Source organism: Gigantopelta aegis, chromosome 6, assembly GCF_016097555.1.
Source record: "Gigantopelta aegis isolate Gae_Host chromosome 6, Gae_host_genome, whole genome shotgun sequence".
Lineage (NCBI taxonomy): Eukaryota > Metazoa > Mollusca > Gastropoda > Neomphalida > Peltospiridae > Gigantopelta > Gigantopelta aegis.
This window is the reverse complement of record NC_054704.1, coordinates 76941443-76961740: the sequence shown is the minus strand read 5'-3', so window position 1 is coordinate 76961740 and position 20298 is coordinate 76941443. Positions and strand designations below refer to the sequence as shown.

At 35.1% G+C, this 20298-nt stretch overlaps 1 protein-coding gene across 1 annotated transcript; it reads right to left on the bottom strand.

The window, feature by feature from the left end:
• Positions 1 to 606: 606 nt before the first annotated feature.
• LOC121375617 (coiled-coil domain-containing protein 22 homolog) lies at positions 607 to 20244 on the bottom strand. Its single transcript, XM_041503160.1, has 16 exons — positions 20159 to 20244; positions 16042 to 16213; positions 14722 to 14854; positions 13628 to 13758; positions 12199 to 12283; positions 11459 to 11628; positions 10872 to 11078; positions 8304 to 8363; positions 7447 to 7686; positions 6506 to 6622; positions 5820 to 5921; positions 5440 to 5547; positions 4350 to 4445; positions 2880 to 2939; positions 2338 to 2412; positions 607 to 1915 (listed from the first exon to the last, which is right to left on the bottom strand). The coding sequence occupies exons 1-16, from the start codon at positions 20206 to 20208 to the stop codon at positions 1802 to 1804; spliced, it is 1920 nt and encodes a 639-aa protein (XP_041359094.1). The 5' UTR covers positions 20209 to 20244; the 3' UTR covers positions 607 to 1801.
• Between the last annotated feature and the right edge of the window lie 54 nt (positions 20245 to 20298).

Genomic DNA, 20298 nt, shown 5'->3' with positions numbered 1-20298 from the left:
TTTCCTTTCAAAATCTGTGTGGTCATTAACCATATGTCTGACACCATATAACCGTAAATAAAATGTTTCTTTCAAATTCCTAAATATGCATGTTTGAAGAAACGAGCAGTATGATAAGGTGGTGGAGCACTTGCAAACTGACTGGGTTTTACACCCTTATACTTATAAGGTGTTGAAATCATTTTAGCATCCAGAAATACTGCATTCTGACTACACAACAAAGTTATAGTTTATATTTTATTTAGTGAGACAACTGCATCGATTAAATAATGATCAGATACTGGATGTTAAACATTTGGTTATTTTGACACTGTCTTCATAGGAAACGGACTACATTTTGTCACTAGCAGCAAGAGATTTCTTTTAATATGCACTTTCCCACATACAAGACATGTTGATATACTAGTTGGGATAGGAAAAACCCAATGGGTCAACTGAACTAAATCTCTCCTCACCAAGCCATCAGATTTTGCTAGTTTGTACTTGTACAAGCGAAACTGCTCTGTTCCAAGTGGAATTCGTCAGATTCTGTACAAGATCTGTGGTGGTTAGTGTGGATAGGAATCCATTTATATTGGACACATGAAAGACAAAATGAAAATTGGCTTCTTTTAAAAATAAACTTTACTTTTGTAACATCTGAATATATAATGCATGTATGTTACATCTGTCATCAGACATGTTCGAATATATCAAAGACAAACATCTTTGATTTAAAATGAAATTTACTTTCATTAAATTCATTCATAATGTATAGTTTATCTTGTAAGTGATCAGACATATTTTACGCACATAATTCAAGTATGCAGTTTGAATTACAGCTTTGTAGGTGTAAGTACAACATATTTGTTATGTCGTGCCATTTAGCTTATGAAGTCCGTCCAGATTTCGCTATTATGTCCTGAAAATATACTCAAAATTGATTAAGATCAATAATTTAAGAATATCCTATATACCAAAATGTTCACAACTTACAATGGAAGAAGCTGTAATTAAAAAACAAAAAATCATATTTAAAGAAATCTGCCAAAAAATCTACAAGCTCTTAATTAATTTTGTTGAGTATATAAAGAAGTCTGGATTCAGGGTTTTATCAGCTATGTTTCTGGACTCCGATAATCGGCACCATTCCCCAAAGGCTATATCGGTTTTTTATTCCCAATTTTGTAGTAAAAAAATTCCCAATATGAATGCAATTAATTCCCTTTTTTTTTTAATTATATAAAAATATATTTTGAAAATGATACTTAACACTTGACAAACACCTCTTCCCTCCCCTATAACATTTCATAATGCAAAATAGATGTATTAATTTGAATAAATACAAGTACCTGTATAGGATTACTCTTTTAAATTTTAACTTGGCTTAAAATTCCCAATTTCAAAGCAATGGTGTCAAGTCAAATTTAAGAAGTCAAACCCTGGGATTACCAGGGACACATTTCGAATCGTACTACTGTAGAAACACTTGCATGCATCTACATAATGAAAATCTCTAAATGCTTCTGGAGTTGTGACACCACAATCTGATAACAACCCTTTAAAAGTCTGGATTGTTAAATTAGCACCTTTATTGGTCATGTATTCAAAGATTTGCATCTCAAATATAATAGTTAAATACCTGTTAAAATACGCATATGTAAACTTGGTACTTTCCATTTAATATGAATGAGAAAAAGCTTGTTAGGATACACAATACATTCTGTATAAATCTGGACATATTGGTGATCCCACATATGCATGATATAGTATGTGTCCATTGTTATTGCACTTAATAGAGTGTTCTGTTCACAGCCCAGATTTATTTTGACTTCAGTTTAGTGATCATTGTTGCATTTTCTTTCTTCATTTGCTGAAAGTCTTCGGAAATCTTCTGCAGATTGGCCAACACTTTCTTACTTTGTTCTGCTTCAATCTGCAGGAAACAAAAAACAGAATCAGGTTGATGATGAAAATAAAATGATTAACAACAAAATACTGTTTTCGAACTACATGTATTTGCTTTATTATTTTCCTTACCTTGTATACATTAACTTGTCGTGTGCCATTTGTAATATGTATTTTTTCACACAAGTTAACTGTAGGTGCCACATTCACTTTAAGCAATTCAAATACATTCCCAACAAACTAGATGTCAATGCACTCATTAGTGCACTTAACCCAAAGAAACAAACATAAATTTACTTCAAGGATACTACACATGATACAGCCTAAATTTAACCTAACACTTTGTTCAAAAACTAAAATTGGACAGGTTTTCACTTAAAAGAATACAACTAGCTGTTAAAAATCTCATCTTTGGCAAGCATAACATAACAACACTGACAAAGACCTTACCTGCTCTTCCAAGTCCCTTATTTCTCTCATTATTACTCCCGTTTCTTCCACAGTTTTAATTAACTGGTCACAGTTCTAAAATGAAAGGCATAAGATTACTTAAAGGTCAAAAATTACATTGTAGTTTTAAATAAAATGCTTTGTTACAATTTTATCTTTAAAGTTTTCAGTAAATGTTGAATATTGAATACTGGTTTAGATTTTTAATGTGGGTAAATATATGCCTTGTATGGAATTAGGGAGCTAAATAACAACAACATGAATTATCTTTTGTATTTACACACACACACACACCCAAGTCCTGCACTTAAAAAAAACCCAACCCACTAACCCTTCAGAAATAGCCAAGATCACCTGACTAAAACTGAATTGGATATAATATACAGTAATACCCCTCTGATAATCGGACGTTTTTACGTCCTTTTTTTAAATATCAGTAAAAAATATAACCTCTTCAAACTACAGTGTACCCATTAAAACAGGACTTTTTACTTGGTCCAATGGGTGTCCGGTTTAGACGAGTTTCACTGTATTTTACATACCTCATGTAAAGCTGCCAGAAACCTGTAGGCTTTTTTCACAGACTCGTCCTTCTTGGCATCCTAAAATATAAAATTACCATAATTGTTTAAAACAGGTTTATCATAAATTGTTATTAAATAAATCTTCCTATATTGTCTACTGGTCCCTGTTTAATTTTGTTGAGTATAAAATTATTTTGTGGGTGCTGGGTATATAAAAACATTGCTGCCACCACCCCACTTCACCCTCATACTATGATAAAATCTGGATCAGCCCTTACTATGAACTATTAATACTTTCTTTAATTAGGCCGAGAAAAAAATAGAGAAGTTGGTCTTTGGTCAGACCAAAGTTCCAGAATTGATGCCGCAATGCAGCTTTTTTTTTTCCCCTTTCTTTTTTTAAAGCATGGATTGCACACAAAAGGAGGGTATATTTAGTTTTTTTACGTCTTCCTCATCTTGATCCATCCTGAATAGCCATGGTGCACCCTCCTTTGCCTTGGTACCCTAAATATTTTCCTAAAAAGTAGCATGAGGGTTCTGTATAATCCATAGGTTACTCCAACAAAAATCGACATACCGCAGGAAATAAATTTTTTTTAAAAAGTCAAAATAGACGCGTGCGCTGACCTGATACCAAATATTTATTTTGTTTGGCCTTACTAATAAAAAAAATCTTGAAGATTTTTAACAACTGATGTTCCATTCCAAACAAATGTGGTTATCATGTTTCATTAATTACTAAATATTTTGTACTGATTGAAATGAATAAAGAGACATACATAGTAGCCTCGAAAGCTAAGTAGTGGAAGCAAAATACTCCTTAATATATGTATCAGAAAGTAACCTTGTTATATTGACAACCAACTCTACCTTATTGACCTTCAGTCTCATATTACATCTTTGTACATGTTATACAGACATTACTATGTTAGTAGTGAATTAAATCTGCTGGACAATACTAAGTGTTCCCTCATTTGTTTCCATTAGAATGTACAGAACACTACATGAGTGGCTGTTACATACCATTTATTTTACGAGCAGTTTCATTTTCAAAACGTATCTAATGAGCGAAAGCGAGTTGGATATATTTTTAAACTAGTTGTAAAATAAATGGTATTTAACAGACATGAATATAGTAGTAGTATTTCTTACACATCCTTAAAAACCTGGTTTAAAACAAATTTAAACATCTTATTAACTAAAATATGTTTACAGCAATTTCCCTTATGCATCAAAGAGCATGTCACATACATACATGTAGCTTCCAATTCCGATCATGCCTATTTGATTGGATTGTATAGCTGTTGTGATCAGGTCACGACCAAGAAGAAGCCAATTGTATGTCTTTAAATCAATATCAAATGTATGTGTGTTATCATAAATAACAAATCATATTGATGGGTTAGAAACTATGATCTCTTACAATCAACTGCGATACATTTGGCAATATTTATTTCTTCAACCACTAACCACTATTAAACTCACCTTGAATATTAGTTCATCTGCAACTATAAATGTTCTGTCCAGTTTCCCAGAAAGAAGGTTGATTTCTTTTTGTATTTCACGGGTGTCAACCAGTACCTTAATATATTAAGTAAAAATAGATTAATACAGATGTTGTATGTTACGGAATTATTCTGACTTGACCGCCATTGTAAGTGGTGTCCATCTAATACAGTCTTTGTACAGTTTGTTTTGTTTAATGACACCGACGGAGCACATTGATTTATTATTAATCATTGGATATTAGATGTCAAACATTTGGTCATTTTGACATTAACTCTTAGAGAGGAAACCCGCTACATTTTTCTATTATGGTATGGTATGGTATAGGGATTAACATAATCATTCAGAGCAAGCTGTTTTAGTGCACGCTTGTCATGAGTACAGGTGCTGGCTCCTCCGTCTAGGACAGGAAAGGTTGGGGTAGGTAGGAGAAGGGACCGCCTGCACTAGCAGGTGCAAGAGAGCACCAGCAGCCAGACCAGTAGGGTTGGTTTGGTTGCTATGGAATCTGGAATGTCCCGAAGGATTAATGCCAAAGGGAAAAAGAGTGCAGTTTGAATGAAGGAAATTTGGTGCATTATTGATCGGTACACCGAATGGAAAAAGGGGAGCTATATAAGTTTTAGAGCTTGTTACTAGGTTTTTCCATTAGTAGCAAGGGATCTTTTATATGCACCATCCCACACAGGATAGCACATACCACAGCCTTTGATATACCAGTCTTGGTGCCCTGGCTTGGAACGAGAAATAGCCCAATAGGTCCCCAGTCAGGAATTGATCTCAGACAGACCGTGCAGCAAGTGAGCACTTTACCACTGTGCTACGTCCTGTCCCCAAGCCTTTGTAACAAGTTAAACAAAAAAAAGAGTTCCTTTCTAAATTGTGATATACTGATTTTAGTACGTCTCTACAAAATGAGAAAGTGCGATATATGCCCATTCAACAGGATGGTTAAATTGTACTTTGTGTAATACATGCTACTAGTATATCACATTGTAGCAAAACTGAATAAATTAAATCAGACTTTAAAAACATAACGTAAGTTTGAAAAAGTGGTAATAATCTCTACCTTGTCGATTTCTTGTTTCTGCTTCTTGATATTGGAGACTATTTCCATGATTTTTTTGGTGTATGCTGACCTGTTGACATCTTTTGTTATCCGTTCATACTCTGAATGCTGCAAGAAAATAAGTTTCCCATAAAGTTAGACATAAATCTTTACCAAACAATAAGCACCCAGAATATATTTACAGACGTATTAAACTGATAAATTATAATACTTATAAGTTTAAAATTTAATTGGTATTTTTGTTAAGGTCTAATATCTTCTTTATAAATAGGAATTAAAAAATAATTAAAATGTTAAAAATATAAAATAATTATAATGCAAATTAAGGTGTATAATGTCAGTTGCTGTGTTAAGTTTTATGAACCAACACAGACACTTACCAGTTGCTTAGCTATCTCTTCTTTATTTCTAGCATCGGCTGCAACATCTTTCATTCTAGCTCGGAATATTTTTATCTCAACCAATTTCTTCTGGGCTTCAGACTGCAAAATACAAAAGTTGTAACTTATGTATGTTTAACCCATCAACTATTCAGAGCCTTGCATGTCAAAAAAGACACTCGCTTGAATTCCAGGCTGGATTCTATGCTTGAACATTAATTATTCAAAGGCAACCAAATTTTGAATACAATGAAAACATGTTAAACTATCTTATATGTTAAATTAGTCTGGTTGGTATTTTCAAAAGGTTTACAATTGCAGCATGAACTAGATATAACCTCATAATTAAAATAATAATAATAAAATTGAATTTGTTTTAAAATGAACAACTCGAACACAGACAATAACAAAAATATTACAATAGGAGAGAAATAATGAACAACCAAATTATTTTTTGTTTTCACAAATTCTTTATAAAAACACAAGTTTCATTGGTCCTGGACCTATAGTTAGCGAGAAATGAAGCTAAACATAAAACGTTTTAATACAAAAGTTGATGTCATCATCAAAAAAGTAATATCTATATCTCACCTTTTGACATCACTAAAGCAAGACAACCCCCACCCCCATAATAAAACCTTAGCCTTCCTCCAATTCATTAGTTCTTAGTATCCTACTCATCTTACCTCTTTCATGGAATTCAAGCTTTTCAATTCACGGTACTGTTCTATCAATGGTGCTCGGTGTTTTTCCCACTGGTTCGCCAAAGATACCAAACGACTTGCACTTGCGTCAACAAGAGCCTAATACAAAATCAAATGACACGGCAGTGAATTATTTTACTCAATCAAATGATAAGTTAGTGAATTACTTCACTCAAGTACTGGCTCCAAATTCCACTATGTACGCAGATTGTGGTGCATAAAAAGGTTTTCAAGAATCAAGTATCATCCATATCCATGAAACAGGTCAATTACTTTTGTTTTTATAATTTCTAGGGTTTTTCCACCACATAATGAAAAAACAACATTTGACACACTACAATTAACCTTTGGACATTTTAAGGATTTTTCAGTCTAATTGACATAAAAGAAGAGAACAAAAATAAGGTCATGAATGCAAAATTGTTAAAATCACAAAAAGGTCAGAAAAGAGATCTTGTACGGATACAGATTACAACTGAAGTTTACACTTCTTTTCAAATGTTGGAAATGATAGTATGTCTGAAATATGTGCAGTTATGTTATGTTCCTCTAAAGAATAATAGTTTACAGCACAACAGAAGTTTATGCAAACAGGTCTATACATCTTATAGACTTATATATTTTTTTATGCCAGATCAAAACAAAAACAAAAAATGCCCTCAACAACTTAATAACAATAAGAAAGGTTCTCTGGTAACAATATGACCAGTAAATTAATTATATCATGACAAAACTGATTTGCAAAATACAGGAAAATGGGATCCTGGACAAATATATATAAATTTTTTTTAGTTGTCATCAGTTTTAAAATACTTGGGCAGGATCTGCCATGCATAATGTTTTTATTTTTATTTTTATCATCCAATAATATGCATACCAGTCATCTGATTATTAAAATTATTAAATCTTGACCATAAATATACCTGCAACTTTGATATATTATTTTCTGCATCAGGCAATAAATCAAGGGTTTGTTTTTTCACTCTAAAGTTGCTCTCTTTCTCCTGTGTTTTTCGTGTTTCGGTTAAAACTTGTTCAGCCATTTGTGCCTGGCTAGCTGTAAATTTCTTCATTTCCATGTCGAGAGCTTCTAGTCTGGATGTTAGCTCCTCCATTTCCTTCTTTAGTGTTTCAACTTCTTCTTCCCTCTTCTTCTGTTGTTCCTGTAACGAAAAAGTTACAAGTTCTCTTGTATTATTAGAAACTGGTACCACAAACCAGGAATGAGAAAAATAAATACAACAGTTTTAAGATTGTTCGGTGTTCAGGCATAGTAGTACAAAAGAATTCCATGGATTTAAATTTATGATGAATTTTATTTTTTACACAAAATGTAATCTAAATTTCATGATTTTTAGTGCTTAAAATAATTTTTAATTCAAATTAATTCAAATTAAAAAATATATATATAGAATCTGATACAACTATAAACCAAGTTTCAATTATCTGGGATTTACAGTTTGTGAAAAAACCCACCCTCAGATCTAAACGTGAAAACGTAACAATGATCTGAACAGAAAAGTTGATGCCATTGCCAGAAAAGGTATCACTTATATCTTGTTTTTCAATTTTATCATGGTGACACAAAAAACAGATTAAATTAAGTTTATTTTCAAAATCTATACATAAATGAACCACTATTTTAAATTATTGTAAATCTCTTTTGCAGTTGTTTCTGTAAAACCAGATCTAAATATATGTCTTAGTGTTATTGACAAAGGGATGCTCCATATGATATATGAACAATATGATCCTTTTTAACATGTGCAAAATATCCTACCTCTTCAGTATCTCTTGTTGGAATATCAGCACCAATCTGTTCCATAGTCTTGCTTTCATCCTAAAAAATATAATAATAATTTAATTTTTTACCTCTGTGGGAAATGTGCTGAAATGTTTACGGTCCTTAAACATTATGTTATATAAAACTAAAAAACCCAGTTATTCTGGTCAGCAAACTAGTAACATCTCAATATACAATAATTTATTAATACAGTTATTCTGATCAATATACTAACAATATTGGTAATTAATTGATAATAGTTACTCCAATGTATATGTATGTATGTACATATGTACGTATATATATATATATATATACTCTTCAAAAAAAGAAACGCAAAAGGGTACAAATGGGTTATAACTCCGATTTTATGTTTCCTACCGGTTCATGCTTTGTGAATATAAGGTCATTGCATGTCCCAAACACATTCCCACGGTTACATTCGATAAAACGCAGCTACTGTACAATAAAGTTCCAAAATGTGAATATTCGCAAAAACGCAGCCACGTGCAAACCATGTCACCACTGCACGTGCGTTGTCTGCACGTGCAACATGAACACCGACAGTATAAAAGTGCAGGGTGTTCGCTTGCCTGGCCTCTGTATCTGGCCGACAGTTGACAATCCAGGACATGCCACGTCTCAGTGAACCGCAGAGAAACAATGCCATCGGCCGACTAGACGCAGGCGAATCCAGAACGGCCGTTGCCAGGGCATTCCATGTGTCCCCAAGCACCATCTCCAGACTGTGGGACCGTTACCAGCAACATGGATCAACACGTGACCTCCCTAGATCCGGTCGACCACGGGTCACTACCCCTGGGCAGGACCGCTACATCCGGGTACGCCACCTTCGGGAACGATTGACTACTGCCACCTCCACAGCCGCAGCAATACCAGGTTTGCGCAGGATATCCGACCAGACCGTACGGAACCGCCTACGTGAGGTAGGAATTCGTGCCAGACGTCCAGTTCGAGGTGTCATCTTAACACCACAACACCGTCGACTCCGACTGTAGTGGTGCCAGATTCATCGACAATGGCCTCAACTGCGATGGAGACAGGTGTGGTTCATTGACGAGTCCTGATTTCTGCTCCGACGTCATGATGGAAGATGTCGCGTGTATAGGCGTCGTGGTGAACGTTATGCGGCAAACTGCGTGCAGGAAGTGGACAGATTCGGCGGGGGTAGTGTCATGGTGTGGGCAGCCATCTCACACACTGGCAGAACTGACCTGGTCCACGTGCAGGGCAACCTGAATGCACAGGGCTACATTGACCAGATCCTCCGGCCACACATCGTTCCAGTTATGGCCAACGCCAACGCAGTGTTCCAACATGACAACGCCAGGCCTCACACAGCACGTCTCACAACGGCTTTCCTACAGAACAACAACATTAATGTCCTTCCTTGGCCATCGAAATCACCGGATTTGAACCCAATTGAGCATCTATGGGACGAGTTGGACCGACGCCTCCGACAGCGACAACCACAGCCCCAGACCCTGCCCGAGCTGGCAGCAGCCTTGCAGGCCAAGTGGGCCACCATCCCCCGGGACGTCATCCGTACTCTGGTTGCTTCAATGGGCAGGCGGTGCCAGGCAGTTGTCAACACACGCAGAGGCCACACCCGGTATTGACTCCAGATGACCTTGACCTTGGTGGTGTGTCCTATCACTTACTCACAATGGACTAGAGTGAATTGTGAACAATCCTGCAACATTTGGTAATTATCCGACTCACCATTCAATAATTAAATCAATTCTCCAAATGTTACGACAATGTGGTTTTGCGTTTCTTCTTTTGAAGAGTATATATATATATATATATACTGAGATAAAATACAATAATTGAAAATATATAATTGTTCTTAAGACTGATAAAAAACAAAATGTTTTCTACTACAGTTGGGAGTAGACACTTACACAATGTATATAGTGCAGTTCTCTAAAAATATTGAATATTTCTATTAAAAGAAAGTGTTTCAATGCCCTATTTCTCAGCTAATCACATTTGCTCAACATATTAATGAGGAAACAAGTTTAGAATGGCAAAGAAAAGGAAAGGAATATTTGTTTAACTGCACCTCAGCACATTTGTAAACTATGGCTACTTATGTTCGTTTGACACTTGATCAAAAGAAAGAAAGAGATGGGCTACTTTTACCAATAAAGCACCAAGGGTTCTTTTATTAATTTGTTAGTTTTGTTTTGTTCAACAACACGTCTGGAGCACTAAGATTAATCAATCACCGGTTTTTGGATGTCAAACATTTAGTAATTCTGACACGTAGTCTTCAGAGGAAACCTGCTACATTTTTCCATTAGCAGTAAGGAATCTTTCATATGCAGTTTTCTACAGACAGGTATGTCTTAGTATATTAGTGGGGAAGGGGGAAAAAACCCTGTTCATTGAGGGTGATAAATTCAATAATCTATCGAACCTCAAGCAAGCACTCAACAACAAAATTATATCCCTCCCCTTGGGAAGAAAAGATGATAAGAAGAAGGAAGGAGGATATGGTTTTTGGTCAAGAGACACAGAAAGTGTAACTTATATACTGACCTGTTTAAAGAGAAGTTTTTCTGTGTGTGCAAACCTCGATCCCTTCGTCTTGGTGGTAATCTTGGTCTGTGAGCTGATGGCGGACATCACTTGCTGAAGGTCACGCATTGTGTCAAGGTCACTGCTGGAATCTGCTGCATGGGAATCTTGTCTGAGTCTGTCCGAGATCATTCGGCGAATTTTATCCATTTTTTTGGCTCTAAATTCCTGATAAAAGCAAAGTTTAAGCTGTTATTTATCAAAGTTTTTATTGCAAATTAAAGTTGAATCTAGCAAATCATTATTAAATTGCCAAAAGATTAAACTGAAAATCATATAAATATCCTTTAAATATCCCAAATTTGTTGTATTTTGTTTATAGCTAACTAAAACAGGAATCTGGCCACAGAGTTTCTTATTGAATTTGCCAAATTGCTAATAATATTTTTCAGGTCTAGTTTAAGTAGAAGTAGATCTTAAGTAAATTACATTTCATAAATTTTCTTTCAATTCTTTTTTTTTTTTAAAGAAAGATACTAATTTGATCTGAGAAACCTAATACCACTGTATTAAACTACATGTTAAAAGTCATAATAAATGTTAAGTACTTTTTGTGATAGTCTTGATGCAAGTCCGGAATGGTTCCATTCATTCTCAGACTCCTGGTGGGCTGCAATTTCGGTGGCATTCATTTCAATCACAGATGGTGCTGTGTCTTGGAAGCGGCGGGTTTGGTTTGTGACATACGGAAGACTATGGCAGTAATAAGCTTTAACATCTAAAAAAAAAATTAAAAAGCAAAACATAAAATAAAATAATAATAAAATAAAATAAGTTAAAGCACTAACAGAATTTTTTTTTTTATATAGAAATAACATTTCACAAATTTTAAAATAATTTCTATAAACATAATAATTAAAAATTAAATTTAAACTTTAATTTTTCGTGTAAAATACTGTGATCTGCCACCAAAAATTCACAATTAAAGAAGAGTACCGGTGATGTACATGATATGCCTGGCAAAAGTAGGTCATGGTGACCTAGTTATGGTATGCAACACAAATGTGATCCCAAGTCGTACTTGCATGCAAGGTTTGATGATCCTGTATGAAGTAATAAGGAAGATATGGCCGAACAAAGATTTCCTTTAATGTACAGTAATATGTTAAAAGTAGGTTGCAGTGACCTAGTTATGGAACGCAAAAAAAAACACATCCCAAGTTGTACATGCAGGCAAAGTTTGATGATCCTATATGAACTGATAAGAAAGATACTGGTTTGCTTTGGAAACAAAAAGTTCATGAATGGACGGGAAGATAGATGGACAAATACGGGTGTATAAAAATACCTTTTGGAATTTTTCTTGTTAATTCTGCAATTCCTTCAGGAATACATAGATGACAGGCATGGTAATTATGCATACAAGAGGATCCCTGAAAAGTGAACAATCGTTGAAATACATAAATGCTACCTCAACCTTTGTTTAACATGAAAACTTTATCATAAACACTATTACACCCTTTTCCTTAGCAATCAATAAGTTTCAATTCAGTTTAACTTTAATATGTCATCCATATGAAGACTGGCCTCAGTGGTGTCGTGGCAGGCCATCGGTCTACAGGCTGGTAGGTACTGAGTTCAGATCCCAGTCGAGGCAAGGGATTTTTAATCCAGATACCGACTCCAAACCCTGAGTGAGTACTCTGCAAGGCTCAATGAGTAGGTGTAAACCACTTGCACCGACCAGTGATCCATAACTGGTTCAACAAAGGCCATGGTTTGTGCTATCCTGCAAATAAAAGCACAAATAAAAGATCCCTTGCTGCTAATCGGAAGAGTAGCCCATGTAGTGGCGACACCGGGTTTCCTCTCAAAATATGTGTGGTCCTTAACCATATGTCTGACGCCATATAACCATAAAATAAAAAATGTGTTGAGTGCGTCATTAAATAAAACATTTCTTTCTTTTTCTTTTTCCATATGAAGCTCAATTCAATATAACAAATGTATGTGAATAAATTTTATTTCTATTGATAGAAGACTCCTGCTGCATACAATCACAAATTATCTGTGAATTACTCCATGCAAATTTACTGTTAATTTCATTCTCTTTTTATTTATAAATAGTTTTGTATTGTGTGAACAAATTGTGTTTGAAAACTAAAATCATGAGAAACAGGAAATTTTTTTTATACAGCTGTTATACTCTACTTAAATTTTCAAGTACTTCCTCATATACTGTAGATCCTGAAATTAAAGCGATCATAATATTAATGCAAAAAATGGGAGTTTGTGTTATTCACATTAAAATGACATGACACATTGATTTCTATGTTTTGTCTATGTGCCCCATGTTATTAAAACAAAACAAAAATTAAAATTCTAACATACCGTTCACAGATACAGATGTAATGGTACATGTATGCTAATGTTTAGCCCAATTTAGGTAACTATACATGTTACGTATATGATTGCTGCAAAAACACTAGGGACTAAACAGGTTAATTTATGTGTACACTGACAGGTTAGTGACTTGATCTCATTAAAAACTCCTGTAACTTGGATTTAACCGAAAAGTGCATTGACGTGTTGTTAGGAAAGTAATATTTCAAAGGGAGGCCACTTCCATTAATTTCATGTCGCATTTTAGTCGGCCCACTGTCACTCGCATTAATTTAGGGATGCGTTAATTTCAGGATCTACAGTATGCTCTGTCTATATTTTTAATCTTTGTTGAACTATTTCCAAGTGTCATACAACTGATTATATTAACCTACCTCTCTCTGCCATACTGGAGGTTTACCCCTCCACGTAATCCCCCTGTCTTTGAGATGCGGTGGTGTCCATGGAGATAAAATCTGTTGTCCAACTTTTGCCGAGATTGCTCTTTGGAGGAGAACTGATGCTCCTGCATGAAGAGACAACAATAATGTTCAAGAATAAACGTCACACTATCATACGTATCACACATACACAAGTAAATTAGGCTACAGCTACTAACCAGAAAGAAAGGAAGAAGTGTTTTTATTTAACGACGCACTCAACACATTTTATTTACGGTTATATGGCGTCAGACATATGGTTAAGGACCACACAGATTTTGAGAGGAAACCCGCTGTCGCCACTACATGGGCTACTCTTCCGATTAGCAGCAAGGGATCTTTTATTTGCGCTTCCCACAGGCAGGATAGCACAAACCATGGCCTTTGTTGAACCAGTTATGGATCACTGGTCGGTGCAAGTGGTTTACACCTACCCATTGAGCCTTGCGGAGCACTCACTCAGGGTTTGGAGTCGGTATCTGGATTAAAAATCCCATGCCTCGACTGGGATCCGAACCCAGTACCTACCAGCCTGTAGACCAATGGCCTGCCACGACGCCACCGAGGCCGGTAGCTACTAACCAGTGCTGAAGGATGTTTTTGTTTTAAACACACTCCAGCACCATTGTTTAAAAAAAACTGCAGACCAGTTATGTTAACAATTAAACATTAAGCCATCATAAACAACAGACAAAAACAAGCCAATCAGACAATGTTACCCAGTACAATGTGTTTTAATCACACCACAGCACATTGTTAAATCAGTGACTATTGCAAACTGTGACACTTACAGGGTATTACAGATAAGACTCACTATCAAAATATTTTTTTGTTTCATCAATATGAACTGAGGTACCAGCTGTTCATTTATTTTTAATTCAGTTGATCTGGTAATTAAAAAATTAATAATTTTGGACAATCATGTATATTTAATATTAAATACTTTGTGCTCTACACATGCACAAATATTAAATAAATTAATAGTTATTTTTCATATGTATTTTGTTTATTGTCCATAATGCGTGTTTGCCTATCAAATATACACATACCTAGAGGTTCTTCAGATGTGTGTGATGCTTCCTTTGGTAACTTTTCAATAAGAAACATCAACACTTTCCTTATTTCAGTTTCACTGGAGTACAGGAATGTTTGATAACCCAGCTCTCCTGTATATCCAACATCCTACAAATAATGAACGATCCGTCACTAACATATTCAAACAATAGAAGAGATAGTGTAGACAATTACATATATATGTATGTACAAACCACTCAAGGAACCTACAAGAACTATTCTCTGAACTCCCCACCTCCAAAACCAAAATTTACATTAAAAAATCAAAGCAATATATGTCCCCTACAGGGCCTAACAAATTTTTGTATCTCCTAAATTCATTCTCTGAAAAATAGGGTAAATCGCAATAAAAGTTACCCTTGATCTGTAACAGCTATATACAAAATTTCATCTCAATATTTTGTGGCATTGCAAAAATCAAATGTCTGGAAAATAAATTTTCAGCTCAATATCTCAAGCTATTGTGAAAAACCCCATCTGGAAAACTATAAGTGGGACAAATGGATGTACAAACAGACAGACAGACAGACAGAAAGATGGAGATGAAACCCATAGGTCCCTCCAGTTGGACGGGGCCCGTGCTTATAAAACTTTTTAGAGTCCAGACTCATCTCTAATGACGTCACACGCATGCAATTTGTATGGCGTTGCCATGACGTTAATATCTCAGACTCTATTAGAGTCTCGAGTCTAGACTCTAAAAGTTTTATAAGCACCAGGCCTGGTAGAGGACTAATAATAGGCTGTTTGTGAAAAACAGGCATTCAGTTACGCCTCAAGCATGCTGTCCTGGGCTCAAGTCATTGCCATTTGGGATTTCTGTCCAGGACAGTTGGATAGTTGTTAGTGGTTAGTGAAAGATATAGTGACATCTCCCTGCGTAGTCATCAAAACTCAATCAGGGTTGAAGTCAGGAACGATGCTCAAAATTTACAGGAAGCGAGATGCAATTGCCACTCAAAATGCACCCAATGCTTTCTGAAAATGAGATTCATGAACAGCCATTGCCTTCTATCTAAAAGTATTACATAAAATTCTACAGAATCTATATTAATATTTTTGGCCTACAACGTCTTCTCAATTACTAACTTTTGCTTTAAGATAAAAATTTGAGAAGAAAAGATTGCTTCCCACTCTACAAAATGTATTTCCAGCCATGAAACTGAAGTGGAATGCACACCCAACACCTGTCTAGTAGGAACAACCTTAAAACCTAATGGCTAGAACCACTACATTACTGAGACTGATTACTTTGTACCACATTGTATCTGAGAATGTACAGAATCTAGATCTACCTGAACACAGTTGGCCAAGCTGGCTCCCATCCGGAACCTCGCAGACATGCCAGGCGGCAGTGTGTTTGGCAAGTCGACATCACTGTTGATAACCTTCAAACAGCGGACAACAGTAGACACAATCATATCCGTGTTAAATAACTTAAGGCTGGTGATTTCATCATCTATATCACTGTAAAATTAAATATACCAATGAATATTCATTTAAAAGGAAATTACATGTACATTGTCATTTGTACATAATTATGTACATGTATCTGGATATTTCATAGAAACACTGAAGATTAAAAAAAAAAAAAAAATGCTGCAAAAGTATAATTTGGTGGGTTTTTTATTTACCTAAAGTTCATTTGAAGTTCTATAACAATATTAAATAAAATAAACACAGTGACCCATTTTCCACTTTATAGAATGGTTTTGTGTTTTTAAATTCTGGCATTGATTTCCCCTAAGTCAAGTCAAAACTGATTAATGACTTCGGTTATAATGACAGCTAATTGGTTCTGAGGAATTTCATTAACAGCAAAGCAATTTCTTTTCTATATGATGTTGCATTTGAAGGATAAGGATACCCATGTACCTCCACCCTAGTCCAGGTTTATCTTGATAAACTACATGTATGTTTGCACCAACAAAACCTGTTCTGTTTTGTAAGTACATGTAGCAAGTATTCTATATATATAAATTATAAGGGCATTTAACAAATAAACAAGAAATAAACTCAAAATAATTAAATAGCAGGATTAAAACTGGATTAAAAGTAAACTTGTACAGAATGATCAGCCTGAATGTCACCTAGCTCTATTCAGTTAGTGAGAATGTGGCCAATGTGAACTCTAAAACAAAATGTAACATTGTGTCAATTTACGACAACAAAACTATCATGTACTGTGACTAAAATACAGTTTTCTAAATCTGACACCACATACGTTTACATGTAGTTTAATCATTTACAATTTAACTCATGACATTATGTGTACTTGTTAGTGAACAGTACAAGCACAACAAGAAAAAACTAAACACCCGTATCCGAAAATGGCCAACTGTGCTTTGGATATAGAGATCATGTTTAATCTTGGTGCATCTGTGCTAGTAACTAAGGTCAATGACAGTCACTCTTCGCACCTTTGTTTTGGCTTCATACACAATAAATGTAACATATCTTACCATATTTCACTTGAAATCCATATTTCGTAAAAGGTACAATTTTTTAATCACAAGATTTTCTTCAAACACATTCAGGTGAATTAGTAATGTTAAAAAAAATCAATAGCAATTTTGCATGGAATTTTTTAAGCATTCTTACACGGAAACGTCATGTACTCAATTAAATACTTTGGTAAGGATATGCAAAGTAACGTCATTGGAATACTTATGTCTTTCAAATTAAAAATTAGCTATATTATTACAATGCTTCGCCACATTAAAATAAAAACTGGTCTACTAACCTTGAACCCTGTCACAATTCTATAACAAGCAGACACTTCTGGTTACAGGTTGGTATGTTTTTATTTTCCATAATTCTGGACAAAATATTAAGTTTAAGTTTTAAAAAAATTGCTCTGTTTAATGACACCACTGGAGCACATTGATTAATTAATCATCGGCTATTGGATGTCAAACATTTGGTAATTCTGACTTGTAGTCCTCAGAGGAAACCCAGTACATGTTTTTTAATGCAGCAAGGGATCTTTTATATGCACTTTCCCACAGACAGGAAAGCACATACCACAGACTTTGTCCAGTTGTGGTGCACTGGTTAAGTTTTAAAAGATAAAAAAAATAAAAAAGTACTTTTTGTCAAATATATCATATAAAAAAAATCACCATTGGAAATGATATATTTATTGTATACGAAGTCAAAACATAGGTGTTTAAAGTTACTGAGTTACTGTCGTCAATCTTAATATGTAATTTTAATGACATGATTTAATTCAAACATAAATAAACCTAGCCAAGTACTCTGCCATTCAAGAGCTAGACCAACATTTAGACTGTATGATCGCTTTCTGTCATCAGAGATCACTCTATAGCGAAAACACGGAATGGCTGACTACTATACGTTAGACAAAGATTCCCGCTCTATAATACAACAAACATTCTACGTTTCACACTAAATACCATTACACTGATAACAGAGTTCACCAATAACAAATATTTTTCATTGTAACCATTAATACACACACTACGAGACGAAACCTGACAGCACCCTTTTCAATAATGTTCCGATTAAATACGTAGGTGCTGACAGGTTTCTTCCTGTAGTGTGTGTAGTAGTGGAAAAAAAATCAAAATATCTGTTATTGGCAAACTCGAAAATTATTAATGTGAAGGTATTTAGCATCAAACTTAGAACTGTTGTTGTATTAGCTCTGCTGGAATCTTTGTCTACCGTGTGGTAGTCAGCCATTCCGCATTTTCGCGATAGAGTGATCTCGGACGGCAGAGAGCAATCATACCATCCAAATGTCCATCTAGCTCTCAAACGGAAGAGTACTCGGGCTAGATTACACCAAAAGTTTGTGACATCAAACTTAGAAAATGTGGTGTATTTGAGGCGGGAGCAGGTTAACTCAGCCCAAAACCAACTCACCCCAGAAACTGCTCAACTCTCCCCACACTGTTTAGTCAATTCATATCAATTAATATACCAATATTTTAAGCAAATAATGTGCAATAAATATTATTGAATATGCACACATCCGCATCCAAAAGCCTTGCCAGATCATTCCTTTAAGAAAATAAGGGACAAACTCTCAAACGTTAAAATACTCTTGACAGTTCATTATAATTGATTATTATTAATGTGATATTTGGATATCACTAATATAAAACCATTTAATTAGTGGTCGTTTGACCTTAATATTAATAAATAAAATGACACCAAAGTTGTAGATGTCCATTTTTAGTTTCGTCACAATTATTTACGGACAGTAAAGTTTGGGGCGAGTTGGTTTTGGAGGGGGGTGGGGGGTGGGGGGTGGGGAGTTGACCAGCATTCGTTGAGGCACAGTACTTGGTGACCATTTACTTGTCGGAAATTTGGAAATTGACATTTGGTAATATTAAGTGCATAATCCAGCATATAAACAGGATAGGGCTTGAGCTGTAGTGGTCATTCGGAAAACTTAAAGCCGCACACCCTAGTTCCATCCAGCGAAAATAAATTATAAGTTGGTTAATCTACAAACCTGTAACACACTTAGATCACGTTTTTATCAAATGGAGTGAAAAAGCAGGTTTTATATCGATAAATACCATGGGAATCCCCATGTCCCAATTAACTGAAATAATTTTGAAAGTTAGTATTCTGATGTCAACGGTAGATGTCGCTCGAAGCACAACAATGCCTACGTCACGACAAATTTCACAGACTTGGGGTGCTTTCGTTTCACCTCTCCTGGACATGTTCCAACTGTTCTGTCCTGGTTGTATCCCCTCTCCAGATATTGTAAGACTTAGCAAAATTATTGGTTTTAAGGGTTTGTAACGTTTTGTATTGAGACACTTACTTGTCTGAACTTTATTGTTACTGAAAATGTTCACGAACTGTGAAGAAAAATCTCACAAATGAACAACAACAAATCGGATGTTGATTGCGCGAACCGTGCACGAGAAAACAAACCGAACCAAAATGATAACGGTCACGTGATATACCAACGTCTGTGACATTGAAATGGAAATATCCCCTCTAAAAATAGATTGGACCTCGCTTGCTTAACGTTTTTTTCTCGACAGCACTCTTGTGAAAAAATGCAAAAAATGCATTTCGTGGTTTTACAAACATCAGGATTACCAAAGAGCACTTCAGGTGAATGGAAATGTGTATTCTAAATAATAAAATGTAAGTAAAGTGCAATTTTATTTGTGATAAATGGGGTTTAATAGCGAAAAACAACGCCGTAATGGTTAACAAATAGCCGTAACTAGGGTGTGTCCCTTTAAAAGAGGGGTGGATTGTTTTAAATCAATTATTTATCATAAATGGATCTTGCTACATATTATGTTCCTGTACATATGTGTGTTTAACAGCTGCGCTAATCGTTCATAGACCATGTAAGATTGTAAAGTTCATTAAGAAATAACAATATAACACGTATATGTTTTGTACAATTACCATCCTATTGAGTTTAGTGAATGTATGATGATTTTATCCACCTCCTCCATCTTGACCGCAAATCATGTGACCTGATTGACTGTCCCAAAGTCGTTACTAGGAAGTGCAGGGTTCCGCAACCCGCATCAATATCAGGAATA

Excerpts from the sequence above, each read along its gene's own strand:
- LOC121375617 (XM_041503160.1), bottom strand. The coding sequence starts at position 20,208 with ATGGAGGAGGTGGATAAAATCATCATACATTCACTAAACTCAATAGGA. Across the intron at positions 14,855-16,041 it reads GCTTGGCCAACTGTGTTCAG|GATGTTGGATATACAGGAGA; the intron begins GTAGATCTAGAT and ends CATTATTTGTAG. Across the intron at positions 6,623-7,446 it reads ATAATATATCAAAGTTGCAG|GCTCTTGTTGACGCAAGTGC; the intron begins GTATATTTATGG and ends ATTTTGTATTAG.